The following is a 17,271-nucleotide window of genomic DNA, read 5'->3' on the forward strand; positions in this document are numbered from 1 at the left end:
ATCGCAAAGGATTAAAAATCCCAAGCTTCCAAACCAGATCCCCAATAAATCAATGGTATTGACTGAGTGCTCACTGAATTCAAAGCCCTGTACTGGGAACTTGGGCTACTACAGAAACAAGAGAAGCAGTGGGGCCTACTGAACAGAACACAGGCCGGGATGTCAGAAGGCCTGGGTTCTAATCCGGGCTCCGTCACTTGTCTGTTGCGTGACCCTCCCTTTAAATGGCAAAGAAGAGAAGAAAAACGTCTCTAAGGACAGCACAGTAGAAGACAGGGAGAACATGACCTTCGCTGGTCAGGCTGGCCACCCTCGGGCCTCTGGGAAATGACCGCCTCCTTCGTGCTGCCTCTTCCCCAGAGTCCAGCTAGGGTGACCAGTCAGTGGTATTTATTGAGCGCTTACCATGTGCACAGCACCGTACCAAGCGCTTGGGAGACTAAGCCCTAACAGAGTTGGTAGACGTGTGCCCTGCCCCTGACAGAGCTAGCGAAGACCGGACTGCTCTTTGCTGGCGGCACGTACAAACACAAAGAAGCGTGTCACACGCTAGCAGGCTACACGGTGTTACACTGCCGGACCGGTGAGGGGAAATGCCCGTTCACCATTAGCCGGAGGGACCCCCGGCTCCCTGCCTTTCTCCAGGGCCACTGCTTCCTCCTCTCGGGGCCCTGGAATCTATGGGCTTGAGCCTTTGGACCCGGTGGGGGGGGAGGGGGCTGGCATCTGAAATAAGAAATAAAATAAAATTTGAAATAAAAAACGCTACACTTGAAGACCTCCGGCGCTGCATCAGCACCTAAGGGATCAGGCCTGCTGACAACTGGTTGTCCGGGACAGGATGTGGCGGCTGGCCACTCTACCGCCAACAAGGTGTCCGCATAAGCGCTCAATAAATACGATTGAATGACTGAATGAATATTATTATTACTATTCCACCTGACCTCCCACAGCACCTGTATATATGTTTGTACATATTTATTACTCTATTTATTTTACTTGTACATATTCTATTTATTTTATTTTGTTAATATATTTTGTTGTCTGTCTCCCCCTTCTAGACTGTGAACCCACTGTTGGGTAGGGACCGTCACTCTATGTTGCCAACTTGGACTTCCCAAGCGCTTAGTACAGTGCTCTGCACACAGTAAGCGCTCAATAAATACGATTGAATGAATGGTCCATAATGTGCTGATGCTACCCTTTACCCTTCTGGAACAACAATGGGACCAAATGATTGGGAAACGGAATTTTAAACTCATTCCTGAGTTATTGCACTCTCCCACGTGCTTAGAGCATGGTAAGTGCTCAATAAATATGGTTGATTATAACCAAGTACATTGTGGTGAGTTGGGAACTGAAAAGATGAGAAAAAGTCATTTTTCCTTAGAGGAGGGTTGGGAAGTGGCCCTTCGTTGAGGAAGGGGACACAAGACCACTCTTAATTCTCCTTCAAAATAAGCTACAGAAAAAACTCACTACCCGAAACACTTTTAAAATGCTGTGCAACAGTGCTTAACTTTTAAGTCACACAGATTTCACCTTTTTCTGGTATCTGTTTCATTTTCCAATACGCTTCTCTATGGAAGCCCAAGACTTATTAAACACCACTGACATTTTTCTTAATATTCTAATTCTATTTGAGTGCCCTCTGTCACATCCTATTTTTTTCCTTTTCCTAAAGCATAACGTTATCAAGCCGATGCCGGTTTCCAGTTTCTTTAGCTGCTTAGTATTCCGTTGTAATAGAAAGTCAGTATGCTGGAGTTTGTAATCAAGATGAAAGGTTTTCCTTTTCAATTTCTGTAATGTCTCCGAGCACTAGGCTTCATTCTGAAGCTATTCACCCTCCACTTATCTTTTATATCTGTCGCTAAATTTACCAATAAAAGCCTCATTATATAGCCTTGAATTTAGACTTAATCTGCAGGCTAGAATGGCTCCACATGAATGAAAGCTCTAAAAATATCACAACAAGAATATCACACATGGTCAAAAAACATCACGACTGTGCCTACAAGACTGGAGTATTCAAAAGCCACACTGCATTATTCCACCCAAATGTATTTGCTCCTCCAAAAAGTATTTCAAAGGATGGATCTGGTTCCCAATTCATTTCTATTTGTTGTAAAGTCTGTCAACCCCCTCAAAACCATAAGCTCTTTGGGGGCAGGAAATGTGTCCACTATCTCTTAGTGCAGTGCTCTGCACACAGTAAGCGCTCAATAAATATGACTGAATGAATGAACTCTTATACTGTACTCTCCCAGACGTTCAGTACAATGCTCTGCTGGCCATTAATAAGTATGGTTGAGGGATTCCTGTCTATGGGCCCAATTTTTTCTTCTTTACATACTTTGGGGCCATCAGGTAATCGTAATATTAGCATTTACTGAGCACCCACTGTGGCCAATGCACTGTACTAAGCACCTGATGATGGTTTTTGTTAAGCTTACACCTTCCCTGACCATAAGGCACTTACACTAAGGGGGAGACAGATACATTTAAAAATAGAGTAATTGGAATAAATAACTGAATAAACAATTGAATAAACCTAAGTTTTGAGGCTGGGTATTAACAAGTACAAAAACACTACAGATAGCTGTGGGGTTTGCTGGTCTTTATCATGAGTAAGCGCTCAATAAATACGATTGAATGAATGAATGAATGTTTTTACGTATTTATTACTCTATTTATTTTACTTGTACATATTCTATTTTATTTTGTTAATATGTTTTGTTTCATTCTCTGTCTCCCCCTTCTAGACTGTGAGCCCGCTGTTGGGTAGGGACCGTCTCTAGATGTTGCCAACTTGTACTTTCCAAGCGCTTAGTCCAGTGCTCTGCACACAGTAAGCGCTCAATAAATACGATTGAATGAATGAATGTACGGTTTGATCAGCTATAAAGGCAAAAACAAGCTGGGGAGGGGGAAGCTGTTCTTCAAAAGTATGCAAGAAAATAGACAAGCTAGAAAATAATAATTGTGATATTTGTTAGGCACTATGTGCCAAGCACTGTACTAATTGCTGAGGTTGATACAAGATCACTTCAGTGGGAGGAAGAACAGGGACTGGAATCCCATTTTGCAGATGAGGGAACTGAGGCACAGATAAGTGACTTCCCCAAGGTTGCACAACAGAGCCAAGACTTAAACTCAGGTCTCTGGCTCTGTCCAGAAGGCCACGCTGCTTTCCATACAGTAAAATTGATAAAAGTCAAAGTAACCACAAAAATACAACTTGAGATTTACAAAATACCTTTCCCACCCAAAAGTTATGAAACATCTACTTAAAGTTTAATGGATTAAATGTCCTCTAAACACTCACACACACGCACCCCACACCAAGGAGTTATGTAATGCTTTGGGAAACCTCTGCATTTCAGCACAAGAACACAAATGGGACACGGCCATAGCTTTCCAGACTTTTTTAGTCATTTAATTCAAGCATGGTTGGGGCCATCAGTTTCAATTAATTTCTTCCCTTGATTCTGAAAAAAGAACTAGATGACGTCAATGAAGATGAGCTTTTTTTTCTTAGCTGTCGTCAGTGTTAATGCAAATGACAATTTGTTTCTAAAACAATGCCATGGTATTTCTACAACAATGTCATACTCAAATGCTCAATTTTCTCTCACAAAAGTAAAACACTGCCAACTAATAGGCTATAAATGAACAGTCCCTCCTACCTGCTCATCTGTTTCAGACATATCTTGTGTATATTTAGGAAATTTTTATTTTTCAGGAAGACAGAAGCATGAATTTTCAGTAATTATCAGAAGCCAAGCCCCAGAACACCTGCTCTTCAATCGCTGATCAACGAGCCCTCCAGTTATGAGTAGCGGGGTGGTTTAGTGGAAAGGGGTCAGGGATGGGGGTCAGAGGACCTGGGTTTAAGTCCCGGCTCTGTCACTTGCCGACCACGTGCCCTTGGGCAGATCACTTAATTTCTCTGTGCCTCCATTTCCTCATCCGCAAAGTGGGGATTCAAAACCTGCATGGACAGTGAGCCCCATAAGGGATGGGGACCGTACTCAACCTGATTATTTTGTACTTATCCCAGTGTTTAGTAAAGTGCTTGCCACATAAGCGCTTAACACATACAACTATTATTGTTAACTTACGGCAAAGGATTCACTCAAGTCAGATGGTAATGAGCTGGCCTCTATGACAGGAAAGTGAACTATAACCAAGAATGTTCAAGGAATTTAGCATCTTTTTTGGGAGGGTGGTGAACAGCTCTTATTCTGTTTGGTCAGTTTTGCCAAGTCGTCTCATTTAGGCACTTGATATTTACCTCACCCTCAGCCCCTCAGCACTTATGTCTACATCCCTAATTTATATATTTACATTAACGTCTGTCTCCTCGCTAAGCTGTGAGCTCCTCGTGGGCAGGGAATGTGGCTACTAACTTGGTAATGTAATAATAATAATAATAATAATAATAATAATAATAGTATTTGTTAAGCACCTACTATGTGCCAGCCACTGTACGAAGTGCCGGGGTGGATAGCAAGCTAATCACATTGGACGTAGTCCCTGTCCCAAGTGGGGCTCACAGTCTCAAATCCTCATTCTACAGAGGATGTAACTGAAACCCAGAGAAGTGAAGTGACTTCCCCAAGGCCAGACAGCAGACAAGTGGCAGAGTCAGGATTAGAACCCATGACCTTCCGACTCCGAGGCCCCCGATCTATCCACTATGCCACGCTGCTTCTCACTCTCCCGAGCGCTTGGTACAGTACACACAGTAAGCGCTCAATAATAATCACTGACCCACTTATCCTACGACTTGATAGAAAGGTATGAAGGGAATGGTCTTTGCACAAGACGCAACGGTCTGATTACCGGGTCACTCACAGAGTGGCCAAAGCCCATGTCACGCTCGGTGTCCGGCACGACACAGTACTCTGAGGAATAATAATAATGATGGCATCTATTAGGCGCTTACTACGTGCAAAGCACTGTTCTAAGCGCTGGGGAGGTTACAAGGGGATCAGGTTGTCCCACGGGGGGCTCACAGTCTTAATCCCCATTTTACAGATGAGGTAACTGAGGGCCAGAGAAGTTGTGACTTGCCCAAATTCACACAGCTGACAATTGGCGGAGGCAGGATTTGAACCCATGACTTCTGACTCCAAAGCCCGGGCTCTTTCCACTGAACCACGCTGCTTCTCTAGGCAGCCAGGCAATCCCTCTAACCTGTAAGCTCACTGTGGGCAGGGAACGTGTCTATCATTCCACTGTACTCTCCCAAGCGCTTAGTACACCCAGAAGGCGCTCAGTAAATACAATCGACTGGCGCTATAGGAGGGCCGACTAGGTGGAAACGCACTGTGCGGGGACAGTTTCCCCGATGTGACCTGTCGTTTCAGCTGCAGGAATGGGTGGCAAGCGGCGTGGAAAGATCACAGCCACTTGTTGGCTATGGGCCCTTGGGCAAGTCACTTCACTTCTCTGTCTCAATTACCCCTGTAAAATGGGGATCAAGGCTGAGTCAAATGTGGGACGGAGAGGGTGTCCAACCTGATTGTCTTGTATCTACCTCGGTGTTTATTACAGTGCCTGGCACATAGTAAGCCCTTAAATACCATAAGAAAACAAACAAATCACTCTGATGTGAAGGAGCCACGTTTTGGCCTCTCGGGCCCTAACCCCATTATCGGCAGCCTGGCTTCATGCAAGGGCGCTAACGGTTCATCATCATCATCAATCGTATTTATTGAGCGCTTACTGTGTGCAGAGCACTGTACTAAGCGCTTGGGAAGTACAAGCTGGCAACACAAGAGGATGGATCTGGAAGCCCGGGATTCCCGGCTCTGCCTCTTCTGCTATTTGACCTCAGACAGCTCACTTAACCTCTCTGGAGCTTGACTTCCTCATCGGGGAAAGGGGGCTGGGATTCCTGCTTAGCCTGGTTATAAATCATCATCATCATCATCAATCGCATTTACTGAGCACTTACTATGTGCAGAGCACTGTACTAAGCGCTTGGGAAGTACAAATTGGCAACATATAGAGACAGTCCCTACTAGTGGGCTCACAGTCTAAAAGGGGGAGACAGAGAACAAAACCAAACATACTAACAAAATAAAATAAATAGAATAGATATGTACAAATAAAATAAAGCAAAAAAATTAAACACTACATAAATATGCTATCACTCCGCCCTAATTTTCCACAAAACTTCACTTTAACAGTTGCGCTAGACCCTTTTCGCTTTGCACCAGGTGTGCTGACTGGAGGGAGCAAGATGAAATAGGAACTAGGAGTGAAGACACCATCACTGCCCCCTCCCCATGAAGATTTTGTGAGAATAAAGACAATGCCCCTTACGTGTATGACGTGTATTCTGAGTTCCAGAGGGCTTTAAATAATTTGAGGTGATATTTCAAGTGACTAATGCGCTAATTCAAATGAGTAAGTACTGCCAAAATACCTAAGTCATGAGATGCCAAAGTCTCATTAATGCACGTTATACAGGGTTGAGAAGCCATTTTATACTTTAAGCGTCTTACACTTTAAAACACCTGCTTTTTGAAAGCAAAAGCCAAGAGATCGGTAATATGCCCATGTTATTAACCCTTAAAGGTGGCAAAACATACAGTTCTATGCTTTCTATTGGGTCCCTGTAGGGCATGAATATTTGAGTACTTTCTACTACTACTAATGATGATGTATTTGTTATTAATAATAATGATGATGATGACGGCATTTGTTAAGTGCTTACTATGTGCAAGGCACTGTTCTAAGCGCTGGGGTAGATACAAGGTAATCCGGGAGTCCCACGTAGGGCTCACAGACTTCCTCCCCATTTTACAGATGAGGGAACGGAGGCCCAGAGGAGTGAAGTGACTTGCCCAAAGTCACACAGCTGTCAAGTGGCAGAATCGGGATTAGAACCCACGACCTTTGACTTCCAAGGTGGAGCTCTTTCCACTAAGCCACGCTGCTTCTCCAAGCGCTTACTATGTGCCAGGCACTGTTCTAAGCACTGGGGTAGATGCAAGGTAATCAGGTTGAACACAGTCCCTGTTCCACATGGGGCTCACAGTCTTAATCCCCATTTTACAGATGAGGTAAGAAGCCCAGGGAAGTGAAGTGACTTGCCTGTGGTCACACAGCAGACAAATGGTGGAGCCAGGATTAGACTATTCATTCAATCGCATTTATTGAGCGCTTACTGTGCGCAGAGCACAATACTAAGTGCTTGATATGTTTGTACATATTTATTACTCTATTTATTTTACTTGTACATGTCTATTCTATTTATTTTGTTAGTATGTTTGGTTCTGTTCTCTGTCTCCCCCTGTGAGCCCACTGTGAGCCCACTGTTGGGTAGGGACTGTATATGTTGCCAACTTGTACTTCCCAAGCGCTTAGTCCAGTGCTCTGCACACAGTAAGCGCTCAATAAATACGATTGATTGATTGATAGAGTACAACACAACAGAATTGACAGTCACATGTCAAAGACTGTGAACCCTTCTAGACTGTGAACCCGCTGTTGGGTAGGGACCGTCTCTATGTTGCCAACTTGTACTTCCCAAGCGCTTAGTACAGTGCTCTGCACACAGTAAGCACTCAATAAATACGAAAGAATGAATGAATGGAGAGACAGCTTTTGGTGTGTTAGTAATATTAACAACTTCCACCCCTTCCCTTCTTTTCTGGAGGGACTTGTGTCTACTTGAGACCTCAGTTTTCTTGAGGCTGAAGCAATTGCTGATAGGAGAATTTATATTACAGAATACTACTATTAAGGCAGAGACCTAGCAATCAACGACATTTACTGAGGGCTTACTTTGTTTAGAGCACTGTACTAAATCAATCAATCGTATTTATTGAGCGCTTACTGTGTGCAGAGCACTGTACTAAGCGCCTAGGAAGGTCAAGTTATAAACAGGTAGAACCAACCCTTTCCCCAGGTTTAGGCTTAAAACAAAATTTACAGCTGCACTAAAATGACCAGCTCCACCGGTAATTCTTTTTGTGCCCTGCACATAAGACACTCTGATGGCTAAGCGCTTAGTACAGTGCTCTGAATGCAATTAGCGCTCAACAGGATTGATGGCACATTGATGACACATTTTAAAGTGCATTTATATTTATGAATCATTCCATCATCTCTATCTGGCCTTAGTGTGTGGTTTAGTGGAAAGAGCCCAGGGCTGGGAGTCAGAAGACCTGAGTTCTAATCCTGACCCTGCCATTTACCTCCTGTGTGACCTTGGGCAAGTCACTTCAGTTGTCTGTGGCTCCGTTTCCCCATCTCCAAAATGGGGATTAAATCCTCCTCTCTCTCCTATTTAGACTGGGATCCCCATGTGGGACGAGGGCTGCACCCAACCCGATGATCTTATAACTACCCCGGTGCTCGTCACATAGTGTTTAACCAACCCACTTTATAATTATTATACACCCTCCTCAGCATTCATGCAACATTTGGAAGAGTACCAACTGCTCTAAGCGCTTGGGAGAGCACCAGGTAGTTTGGGCCTGGGGTTCCAACGGTCAGAGGAAGGGCCATAATTTGCATTTTGAGTTGGAGCGCTTGTCTTTTGGGAGCTGGGGAATCTAAAAATTGTTAAGTAACCCAGCTGCTCACCAACACCCTCCCACCCCCAACTTCCCTCTCTCTCCCCCTCCCCAAGGTATCGATGGCGCCGGCCCCCTCTCTCCCCACAGCTCTGTTACAATGCTCCCACCACGTCACTGGCGTTACACAACTCGCCTCTCCTACACACACACACACACACAACCCAGGGCTTATGCAACTTGGCTTCGCTGCCTCCAGCTTGCCTGGGTGACTTTGCTGATGCTGACTCCCTTCGCCCCACACAGCCCACTCTGGGATTCCCACTTCTCTCCCAGCGGTGAAGTTAAAGGAGTTTGTAAGCTCATTTAGGAGCTGGGAACGTGGCTGCTCATTTCTCTTGTACTGCACTCTCCCCAGCGCTTAGAACAGGGCTCTGCACACAGTAGGCACTCAATAAATACTGCTGACTGATTAAAAATAAGTCTCAAAACGCCAGGACAGAAAGAAAGAAGGAAGAAAAAACTTCAGGGCCACACCAGAGCGACTCGCCGGTGCCTCCCATCCTTCCTCCTTCTCCCCTCTCCCCAGGCCGGGCGGTGGGGCGTTTAATGGTCCAGGGGTGTAGGGGTGGGAGGGGGGAGAGGAGGAGGAGAAAGAGCAGGAGGAGAAGAAAGTTACTCTATTTTACTTGTACATATTTACTACTCCATTTTATTAACGATGTGCATATAGCTACAATTCTATTTATTCTGACGGTTTTGACACCCGCCTATTTGTTTTGTTGTCTGTCTCCCCCTTCTAGACTGTGATCCCCTTGTTGGGTAAGGACCATCTCTGCTGCCGACTTGAACTTCCCAAGCGCTTAGTACAGTGCTCTGCACACAGTAAGCTCTCAATAAATATAACTGAATGAATGAATGAATGAGGAGGGACCGACCCTGGTTGGGGGGATCCCAGGATCCCGTGGCTGAGTGTCCCCCAGGGATGTGGAGCGACAGGGGGCAGGTCAATGACCTTCCCCTCACTTCTCTCCCCATCAGAAGAGGAAAGGAGTGAGGAATCAATCCACTGATTGTGAGGGAGAGAAGCAGCATGGTCTAGTGGATAGCGCACAGGCCTGAGAGTCAGAAGATCTGAGTTCTAATCCAGGCTCTGCCACTTGTCTGCTGGGTGACCTTGGGCAAGTCACTTTGCTTCTCTATGCCTCAATTCCCTCACTTGTAAAATGGGCATTAAGACTGAGCCCCATGTTGGACTGGACTGTTTCCAACCTGACTAGCTTGTATCCATCCCAGTGCTTAATACAGTGCCTGGCAAATAGAAAGCCCCTAATACCTTTTGTTTTTTTTTAAAAAATGGGGGGGAATGGGACAACACGAGGAAATCACTCAGTCATATTTTTTGAGCACTGAGTGTTTTCAGAGAAGCCTACCCTTCCCCAAGCATCCCGATCTGCAGAGTCCCCTAGGAGGAATCAGTCACTCAATCCTATTTATTGAGTGTTTTACTGTGTGCAGGGCAGGATGCCCCTCTCCCAAGCCTCCTGATCTGGTAGGGGAGAGGTGGGGGGGGTAGGAGATGCGGAGAAAGGGAGGCAGAGGGTGAAAAGGGGGGGAAGGGGTAAAATAAGGCAGAGAGCGAAGAGAGAAAAGGGAAGCAGAGGGCGAAGAGAGAAGGGGGGAAAGGAAGGCAGAGGGCGAAGTGAGAAGAGGGGAAAGAAGGCAGATGGTGAAGAGAAAAGAAGGGAAAAAAGACAGGGAGAAAAGAGGGGAAAGAAGGCGGAGGGCAAAGAGAAAAGAGGGGAAAGGCGGCAGAGGGTGAAGAGAGAAGAGGGAAAAGAAGGCAGAGGGCAAAGAGAAAAGAGGGAAAAGAAGGCAGAGGGCGAACAGAAAAGAGACAGAAGGGAGGCAGATTGTGAAGAGAGTATAGGGACTGTCTCTGTTGCCGAATTGTACTTTCCAAGCGCTTAGGACGGTGCTCTGCACACAGTAAGCGCTCAATAAATGCGACTGAATGAATGAAAAGGAAAACAGGAGGCAGAGGGTGAAGATGGAGAAGGGGGAAAGGGGAGGCAGAGGGTGAGAGGGTGAGAGAGAGAAGGGGGTTAAGGGAGGCAGAGAGGGAGAAAAGGGGGAAAAGGGAGGCAGAGAGGGGGAAAAGGGAGGCAGAGAAGGGGGAAAAGGGAGGCAGAGAAGGGGGAAAAGGGAGGCAGAAGGTGAAGACAGAAAAGGGGGAAAGGGGAGGTAGAGGGTGAAACAGAAGGGGGAAAAGGGAGGCGAAGGATGAAGACTGAGCCCCTTGCTGGGTAGGGACCGTCTCTATATGTTGCCGAACTGTACTTCCCAAGCGGTTAGTACAGTGCTCTGCACACAGTAAGCGTTCAATACGACTGAATGAATGAAGAGAGAAGGGGGAAAGGAGAAGCAGAGGGTGAAGACAGAGAGGGGGGAGCAGGGAGGCAGAAGGTGAAGAGAGAAGGGGGAACGGAGAGGCGGGGTGAAGAGAGTCAAGGGAGGCAGAGGACACGGAGACAAGGGGGAAAAGGGAGGCGGAGGGCGGAGAGAGAAGGGGGGAGCGGGGAGGTAGAGGCTGGAGAAAGAGAAGGGAGTCAAGGGACGCAGAGGACAGGGAGAGAAGGAGGAAAAGGGAGCAGCGTGGCTCAGTGGAAAGAACACAGGCTTTGGAGTCAGAAGTCTTGGGTTCAAATCCTGACTCCGCCAACTGTCAGCTGTGTGACTCTGGGCAAGTCACTTCACTGTGCCTCAGTTACCTCATCTGTAAAATGGGGATTAAAACTGTGAGGCCCCCCACCCCCACGGCAACCTGATCACCTTGTAACCTCCCCAGCGCTTAGAACAGTACTTTGCACATAGTAAGCCCTTAACAGATACCATCATCATTATTATTAAAAGGGAGGCAGCGGGTGGAGAGAGAAAAGGGGGAAAGGGGAGATAGAGGGTGAAGAGAGAGCAGGGAGTAAAGGGAGGCGGAGGGCGGAGAGAGAAGGGGGAAAGGGGAGGCAGAGGGTGAAGAGAGAAAAGAGGGAAGGGAGAAGCAGAAGGTGAAGACAAAAGGGAAGGGAGAAGCAGAGGGTGAAGACAGAGAAGGGGGAAGGGAGAAGCAGAGGGTGAAGAGAAAGAAGGGGGAAAGGGGATGCTGAGGGTGAAGAGAGAGAAGGGGGAGCAGGGAGGCAGAGGGCGAAAGGGGAGGCGGAGGGTGAAGACAGAGAAGGGAGAAAAGAGAGGCAGAGGGCGAAGAGAGAGAAGGGGGAAAGGGAGGCAGAAGGTGAAAGGGGAGGCGGAAGATGAAGACAGAGGAGGGAGAAAAGGGAGGCAGAGGGTGAAGAGAGAAAAGAGGGAAGGGAGAAGCAGAGGGTGAAGACAGAGAAAGGGGAAAGGGGAGGCAGAGGGTGAAAGGGGAGGCGGAAGATGAAGACAGAGAAGGGAGAAAGGGGAGGCAGAGGGTGGAGAGAGAAAAGAGGGAAGGGAGAAGCGGAGGGTGAAGACGGAGAAGGGGGGAAGGGGAGGCGGAGGGTGAAGAGAGAGAAGGGGGAGCAGGGAGACAGAGGGTGAAAGGGGAGGCGGAAGATGAAGACACAGAAGGGAGAAAGGGGAGGCAGAGGGTGGAGAGAGAAAAGAAGGAAGGGAGAAGCAGAGGGTGAAGACAGAGAAGGGGGAAAGGGGAGGCCGAGGGTGAAGAGAGAGAAGGGGGAGCAGGGAGCCAGAGGGTGAAAAGGGAGGCGGAAGATGAAGACAGAGAAAGGAGAAAGGGGAGGCAGAGGGTGGAGAGAGAAAAGAGGGAAGGGAGAAGCAGAGGGTGAAGACGGAGAAGGGGGAAAGGGGAGGCGGAGGGTGAAAGGGGAGGCGGAAAATGAAGACAGAGAAGGGAGAAAGGGGAGGCAGAGGGTGGAGAGAGAGAAGGGGGAAGGGAGAAGCGGAGGGCGAAGAGGGAGAAGGGGGAAAGGGGAGGCGGAGGGGGAAAGGGGAGGCGGAAAATGAAGACAGAGAAGGGAGAAAGGGGAGGCAGAGGGTGGAGACAGAGAAGAGGGAAGGGAGAAGCGGAGGGCGAAGAGAGAGAGAGAAGGGGGAAAGGGAGGCGGAGGGTGGAGAGAGAGAAGGGTGTGTGTGTGTGTGTGTGCAGGGAGGGGGAGCGTGCAGTGACCTGCGTCGAGGGCGTCGGTGGCGTGTCGCAGGGCCTCGGCGAAGCGTCCCTCGCGCAGCAGGTCCCCGAGCCGCCCGGCGGCGCGCGCGCGCTCCCGCTGCCCCGGGAACCACTTGTCGGCCAGGTGGCCGAGCACCACGCTGGTCCGGAGGCCGGGAGCCGCCGGGGGGGCGGGGGCGGGGGCGGAGCCCGGGGGCACCGGGGGCACCGGGCCCGGGCCCGGGGGCGCCGGCAGCAGGTCCCGGCAGAGGCGGCAGCGGGCCCGGAGCTGCCTGCGCAGGCAGCGGCGGCAGTAGCTGTGGCCGCACGACGCGGTGACGGGCTCGCTGAGGAAGCCCCGGCAGCCGCAGCAGGCCAGGAGCCCGCCGGGGCCGGGGCCGGGGCCGGGGCCGGGGCCGGGGCCCGGTCCGTCCCCCGGTCCGTCCCCCTCCCGCGTCCGGTGGCGCAGCCGGTAGTGGAGGACCAGGCAGTCGGCCAGGGCGCCCAGCCGCTCGGGCCGGGCCGGGGCCCCGCGCCGCAGCGCCGCCCAGAACGTCTCCAGCGCTTCCCTCAGGTGGTCGCCCGGGGACGGCGGCGGCAGGGACGGCGGCGGGGGCTCCGGCTCCTCCTCCTCCTCCTCCTCCTCTTCGTCCTCCTCCCCGCCCTCGGGGGCCCCGGCGTCCGGCGACCACGAGCGGGTCCCGCCCGGGGGCCCCGCCACCGACATCGCCTCAGCCGCCTCACGCGGCCCGAGCGGAGGGGGTGTGGCGCGCGCGCACGCGCGCGCGACCCCGGCCCGACCGAGCGCGCATGCGCCCCTCTCCGCGCGGAGGACCCGTCCTCCCGGCATCCCCCGGGAGCCGGGGTTCCCGCACGGGGGGGGGGGGGGGGGCGAGCGGTCAGCCGACCTCATCCCGGAGCTCCCATTGGCTGGCGTCCCTCACGTGGTCGCGAGCGCCCTCCAGGCGGCGCGTGCGCGCGAAGGGGGACGGGCGCGCGGACGGGGGGAGTTGCGCGCGCAGCGACGTAACGGCTTTCGGCCGGCAGTTCGTTCATTCATTCATTCATTCATTCATTCATTCGTTCATTCATTCATTCGTTCATTCGTTCGTTCATTCATTCATTCATTCATTCATTCGTTCGTTCGTTCATTCGTATTTATTGAGCTCTTACTGTGTATTCATTCATTCATTCATTCATTCGTATTTATTGAGCTCTTACTGTGTATTCATTCATTCATTCATTCATTCAATCAATCAATCGTATTTATTGAGCGCTTACTATGCGCATTCATTCATTCAATCGTGTTCATTGAGCGTTTACTGTGTGCATTCATTCATTCGATCGTATCTCTTGAGCACTTCCTGTGTGCATTCATTCATTCAGTCGTATCTCTTGAGCACTTACTGTGTGCATTCATCCGTTCATTCATTCATTAAATCGTATTTATTGAGCGCCTACCGTGTGCATTCATTCATTTATTCATTAAATCGTATTTATTGAGCGCTTACTGTGTGCATGCATTCATCCATTCATTAAATTGTATTGAACGCTTACTGTGTGCATGCATTCATCCATTCATTAAATTGTATTAATTGAACGCTTACCGTGGGCATTCATTAAATCGTATTTATTGAGTGCTTACCGTGTGCATTCATTCATTCATTCATTCATTAAATCGTATTTATTGAGCGCTTACCGTGTGCATTCATTCATTCATTAAATCGTATTTATTGAGCGCTTACCGTGTGCATTCATTCATTAAATCGTTGTTATTGAGCGCTTACCGTGTGCATTCATTCATTCAGTTGTATTTATTGAGCACTTACTGTGTGCATGCATTCATTCATTCAATCGTATCTATTGAGCGCTTACCGTGTGCATCATTCATTCATTAAATCGTATTTATTGAGCACTTACCGTGTGCATTCATTCATTAAATCATAGTTATTGAGCGCTTACCGTGTGCATGCATTCATTAAATCGTAGTTATTGAGCACTTACCGTGTGCATTCATTCATTCAGTTGTATTTATTGAGCACTTACTGTGTGCATGCATTCATTCATTCATTCAATCGTATCTATTGAGCACTTACTGTGTGCATCATTCATTCATTAAATTGTATTTATTGAGCGCTTACCGTGTGCATTCATTCATTAAATCATAGTTATTGAGCGCTTACCGTGTTCATTCATTCATTAAATCGTATTTATTGAGCGCTTACCGTGTGCATTCATTCATTCAATCGTGTCTATTGAGCACTTACTGTATGCATTCATTCGTTAAATCGTATTTATTGAGCACTTACCATGTGCATTCATTCTTCAATCGTATTTATTGAGTGCTTACCGTGTGCATTCATTCTTCATTCAATCGTATTTATTGAGCGCTTACCGAGTGCATTCATTCTTCATTCAATCGTATTTATTGAGCGCTTACCGAGTGCATTCATTCTTCATTCAATCGTATTTATTGAGCGCTTACCGAGTGCATTCATTCTTCATTCAATCGTATTTATTGAGCGCTTACCGTGTGCATTCATTCTTCATTCAATTGTATTTATTGAGCGCTTCCCGTGTGCATTCATTCTTCATTCAATTGTATTTATTGAGCGCTTACCGTGTGCATTCATTCTTCGTTCAATCGTATTTATTGAGCGCTTACCGAATGCATTCGTTCACTCAATCGTATTTATTGAACGCTTACTGAGTGCATTCGTTCATTCAATTGTATTTATTGAACGCTTGCTGAGTGCATTCGTTCATTCAATCGTATTTATTGAGTGCTTACTGTCTGCATTCGTTCATTCAATCGTATTTATTGAGCGCTTATTGTCTGCATTCATTCATTCATTCAGCCGTATTTCTTGAGCGTTTACTGTGTGCATTCGTTCATTCATTCAATCGTATTTATTGAGCGCTTACTGTGTGCATTCATTTAATCGTATTTATTGAGCGCTTACCGTGTGCATTCATTCTTCATTCAATCGTATTTATTGAGCGCTTACTGTGTGCATTCATTCATTCCATCTTGAGCGATTACTGTGTGCAGAGCACTGTACTAAGCGCTTGGGAAGTCCAAGTTGGCAACATATAGAGACGGTCCCTACCCAACAGCGGGCTCACAGTCTAGAAGGGGGAGACAGACAACAAAACAAAACATATAAAACAAATAAAATAAATAAAATAAATAGAGCACTGTACTAAGCGCTTGGGGAGTACAAGTTGGCAACATATAGAGACGGTCCCTACCCAACAGCGGGCTCACAGTCTAGAAGGGGGAGACAGACAACAAAACAAAACATATAAAACAAATAAAATAAATAAAATAAATAGAGCACTGTACTAAGCACTTGGGGAGTACAAGTTGGCAACATATAGAGACGGTCCCTACCCAGCAGCGGGCTCACAGTTAGCCCCTCAGGCCGTGGTCTCCCATTGTTACGTAGTGCCAACCCCTTCCCCTGAAATTATAATAATAATGATGATGGCATTTATTAAGCGCTTACTATGTGCACAGCACTGTTCTAAGCGCTGAGGGGGTTACAAGGTAATCAGGTTGTCCCATGGGGGGCTCACAGTCTTCATCCCCATTTGACAGATAATAATAATAATAATGGCATTATCGATGGCATTACTGGAGGTACAGTGCTCTGCACACAGTAAGCGCTCAATAAATACGATTGAATGAATGAATGAATGAATGAATGAATGAAACCAACATCCAGACCTCACCTCACCAGGCTCAAGTAATCTCATGCCCGGAAGGTTATTTCCTATGAAACTCCAAGACACAAATTAATCAGATCAAAAAAGCCTTTATAAGGTTGATGCTAGCTGGAATAAAAAGGAGTCTCGCCGGTGGATAGTTGTGCACTACTTTAATAATAGTAAAAATTATAATAACAATAATAATAATTGTGGTATTTGTTTAGACTGTGAGCCCACTGTTGTGTAGGGACTGTCTCTATATGTTGCCAACTTGTACTTCCCAAGCGCTTAGTACAGTGCTCTGCACACAGTAAGCGCTCAATAAATACGATTGATTGATTGATTGATTGTTAAGCACCTACTATGTGCCCGGCACTGTACTAAGCTTTAGGGGGGGAGACACAAGCAAATCGGGTTGGACATAGTCCCTGTCCCATGGGGGGCTCACAGTCTCACCCTGTGGGTCAACCTGATCACCTTGTAACCTCCCCAGCGCTTAGAACAGTGCTTTGCACATAGTAAGCGCTTAATAAATGCCATCATTCTTATTATTATTATCCATCATTATCATTATTATTATTACCCCTCCCCATCTCCCCCTGCCTTACCTCCTTCCCCTCGCCACAACACCTGTATATATGTATATATGTTTGTACGTATTTATTACTTTATTTATTTTACTTGTACATATTCTATTTTATTTTGTTAATATGTTTTGTTTTGTTGTCTGCCTCCCCCTTCTAGATTGTGAGCCTGCTGTTGGGTAGGGACCGGCTCTATATGCTGCCAACTTGTACTTCCCAAGCGCTTAGTACAGTGCTCTGCACACAGTAAGCGCTCAATAAATATGATTGAATGAATGAATGAATGAATGCTTTGCAC

General features: G+C 47.5%; 1 protein-coding gene across 1 annotated transcript in view; it reads right to left on the reverse strand.

Moving 5' to 3' along the window:
• Positions 1–13,405, reverse strand: part of LONRF1 (LON peptidase N-terminal domain and ring finger 1) — a 33,637-nt gene extending 20,232 nt beyond the window's left edge. The window contains exons 1-2 of the mRNA XM_038769125.1: positions 13,400–13,405; positions 12,700–13,315 (exon numbers count right to left, since the gene is read on the reverse strand). Coding sequence (XP_038625053.1) covers positions 12,700–13,315; positions 13,400–13,405 — 622 coding nt within the window. The remainder of the gene's footprint in view (positions 1–12,699; positions 13,316–13,399) is intronic.
• Between the last annotated feature and the right edge of the window lie 3,866 nt (positions 13,406–17,271).

This window comes from Tachyglossus aculeatus, chromosome X5, assembly GCF_015852505.1.
Source record: "Tachyglossus aculeatus isolate mTacAcu1 chromosome X5, mTacAcu1.pri, whole genome shotgun sequence".
NCBI classification, from domain to species: domain Eukaryota; kingdom Metazoa; phylum Chordata; class Mammalia; order Monotremata; family Tachyglossidae; genus Tachyglossus; species Tachyglossus aculeatus.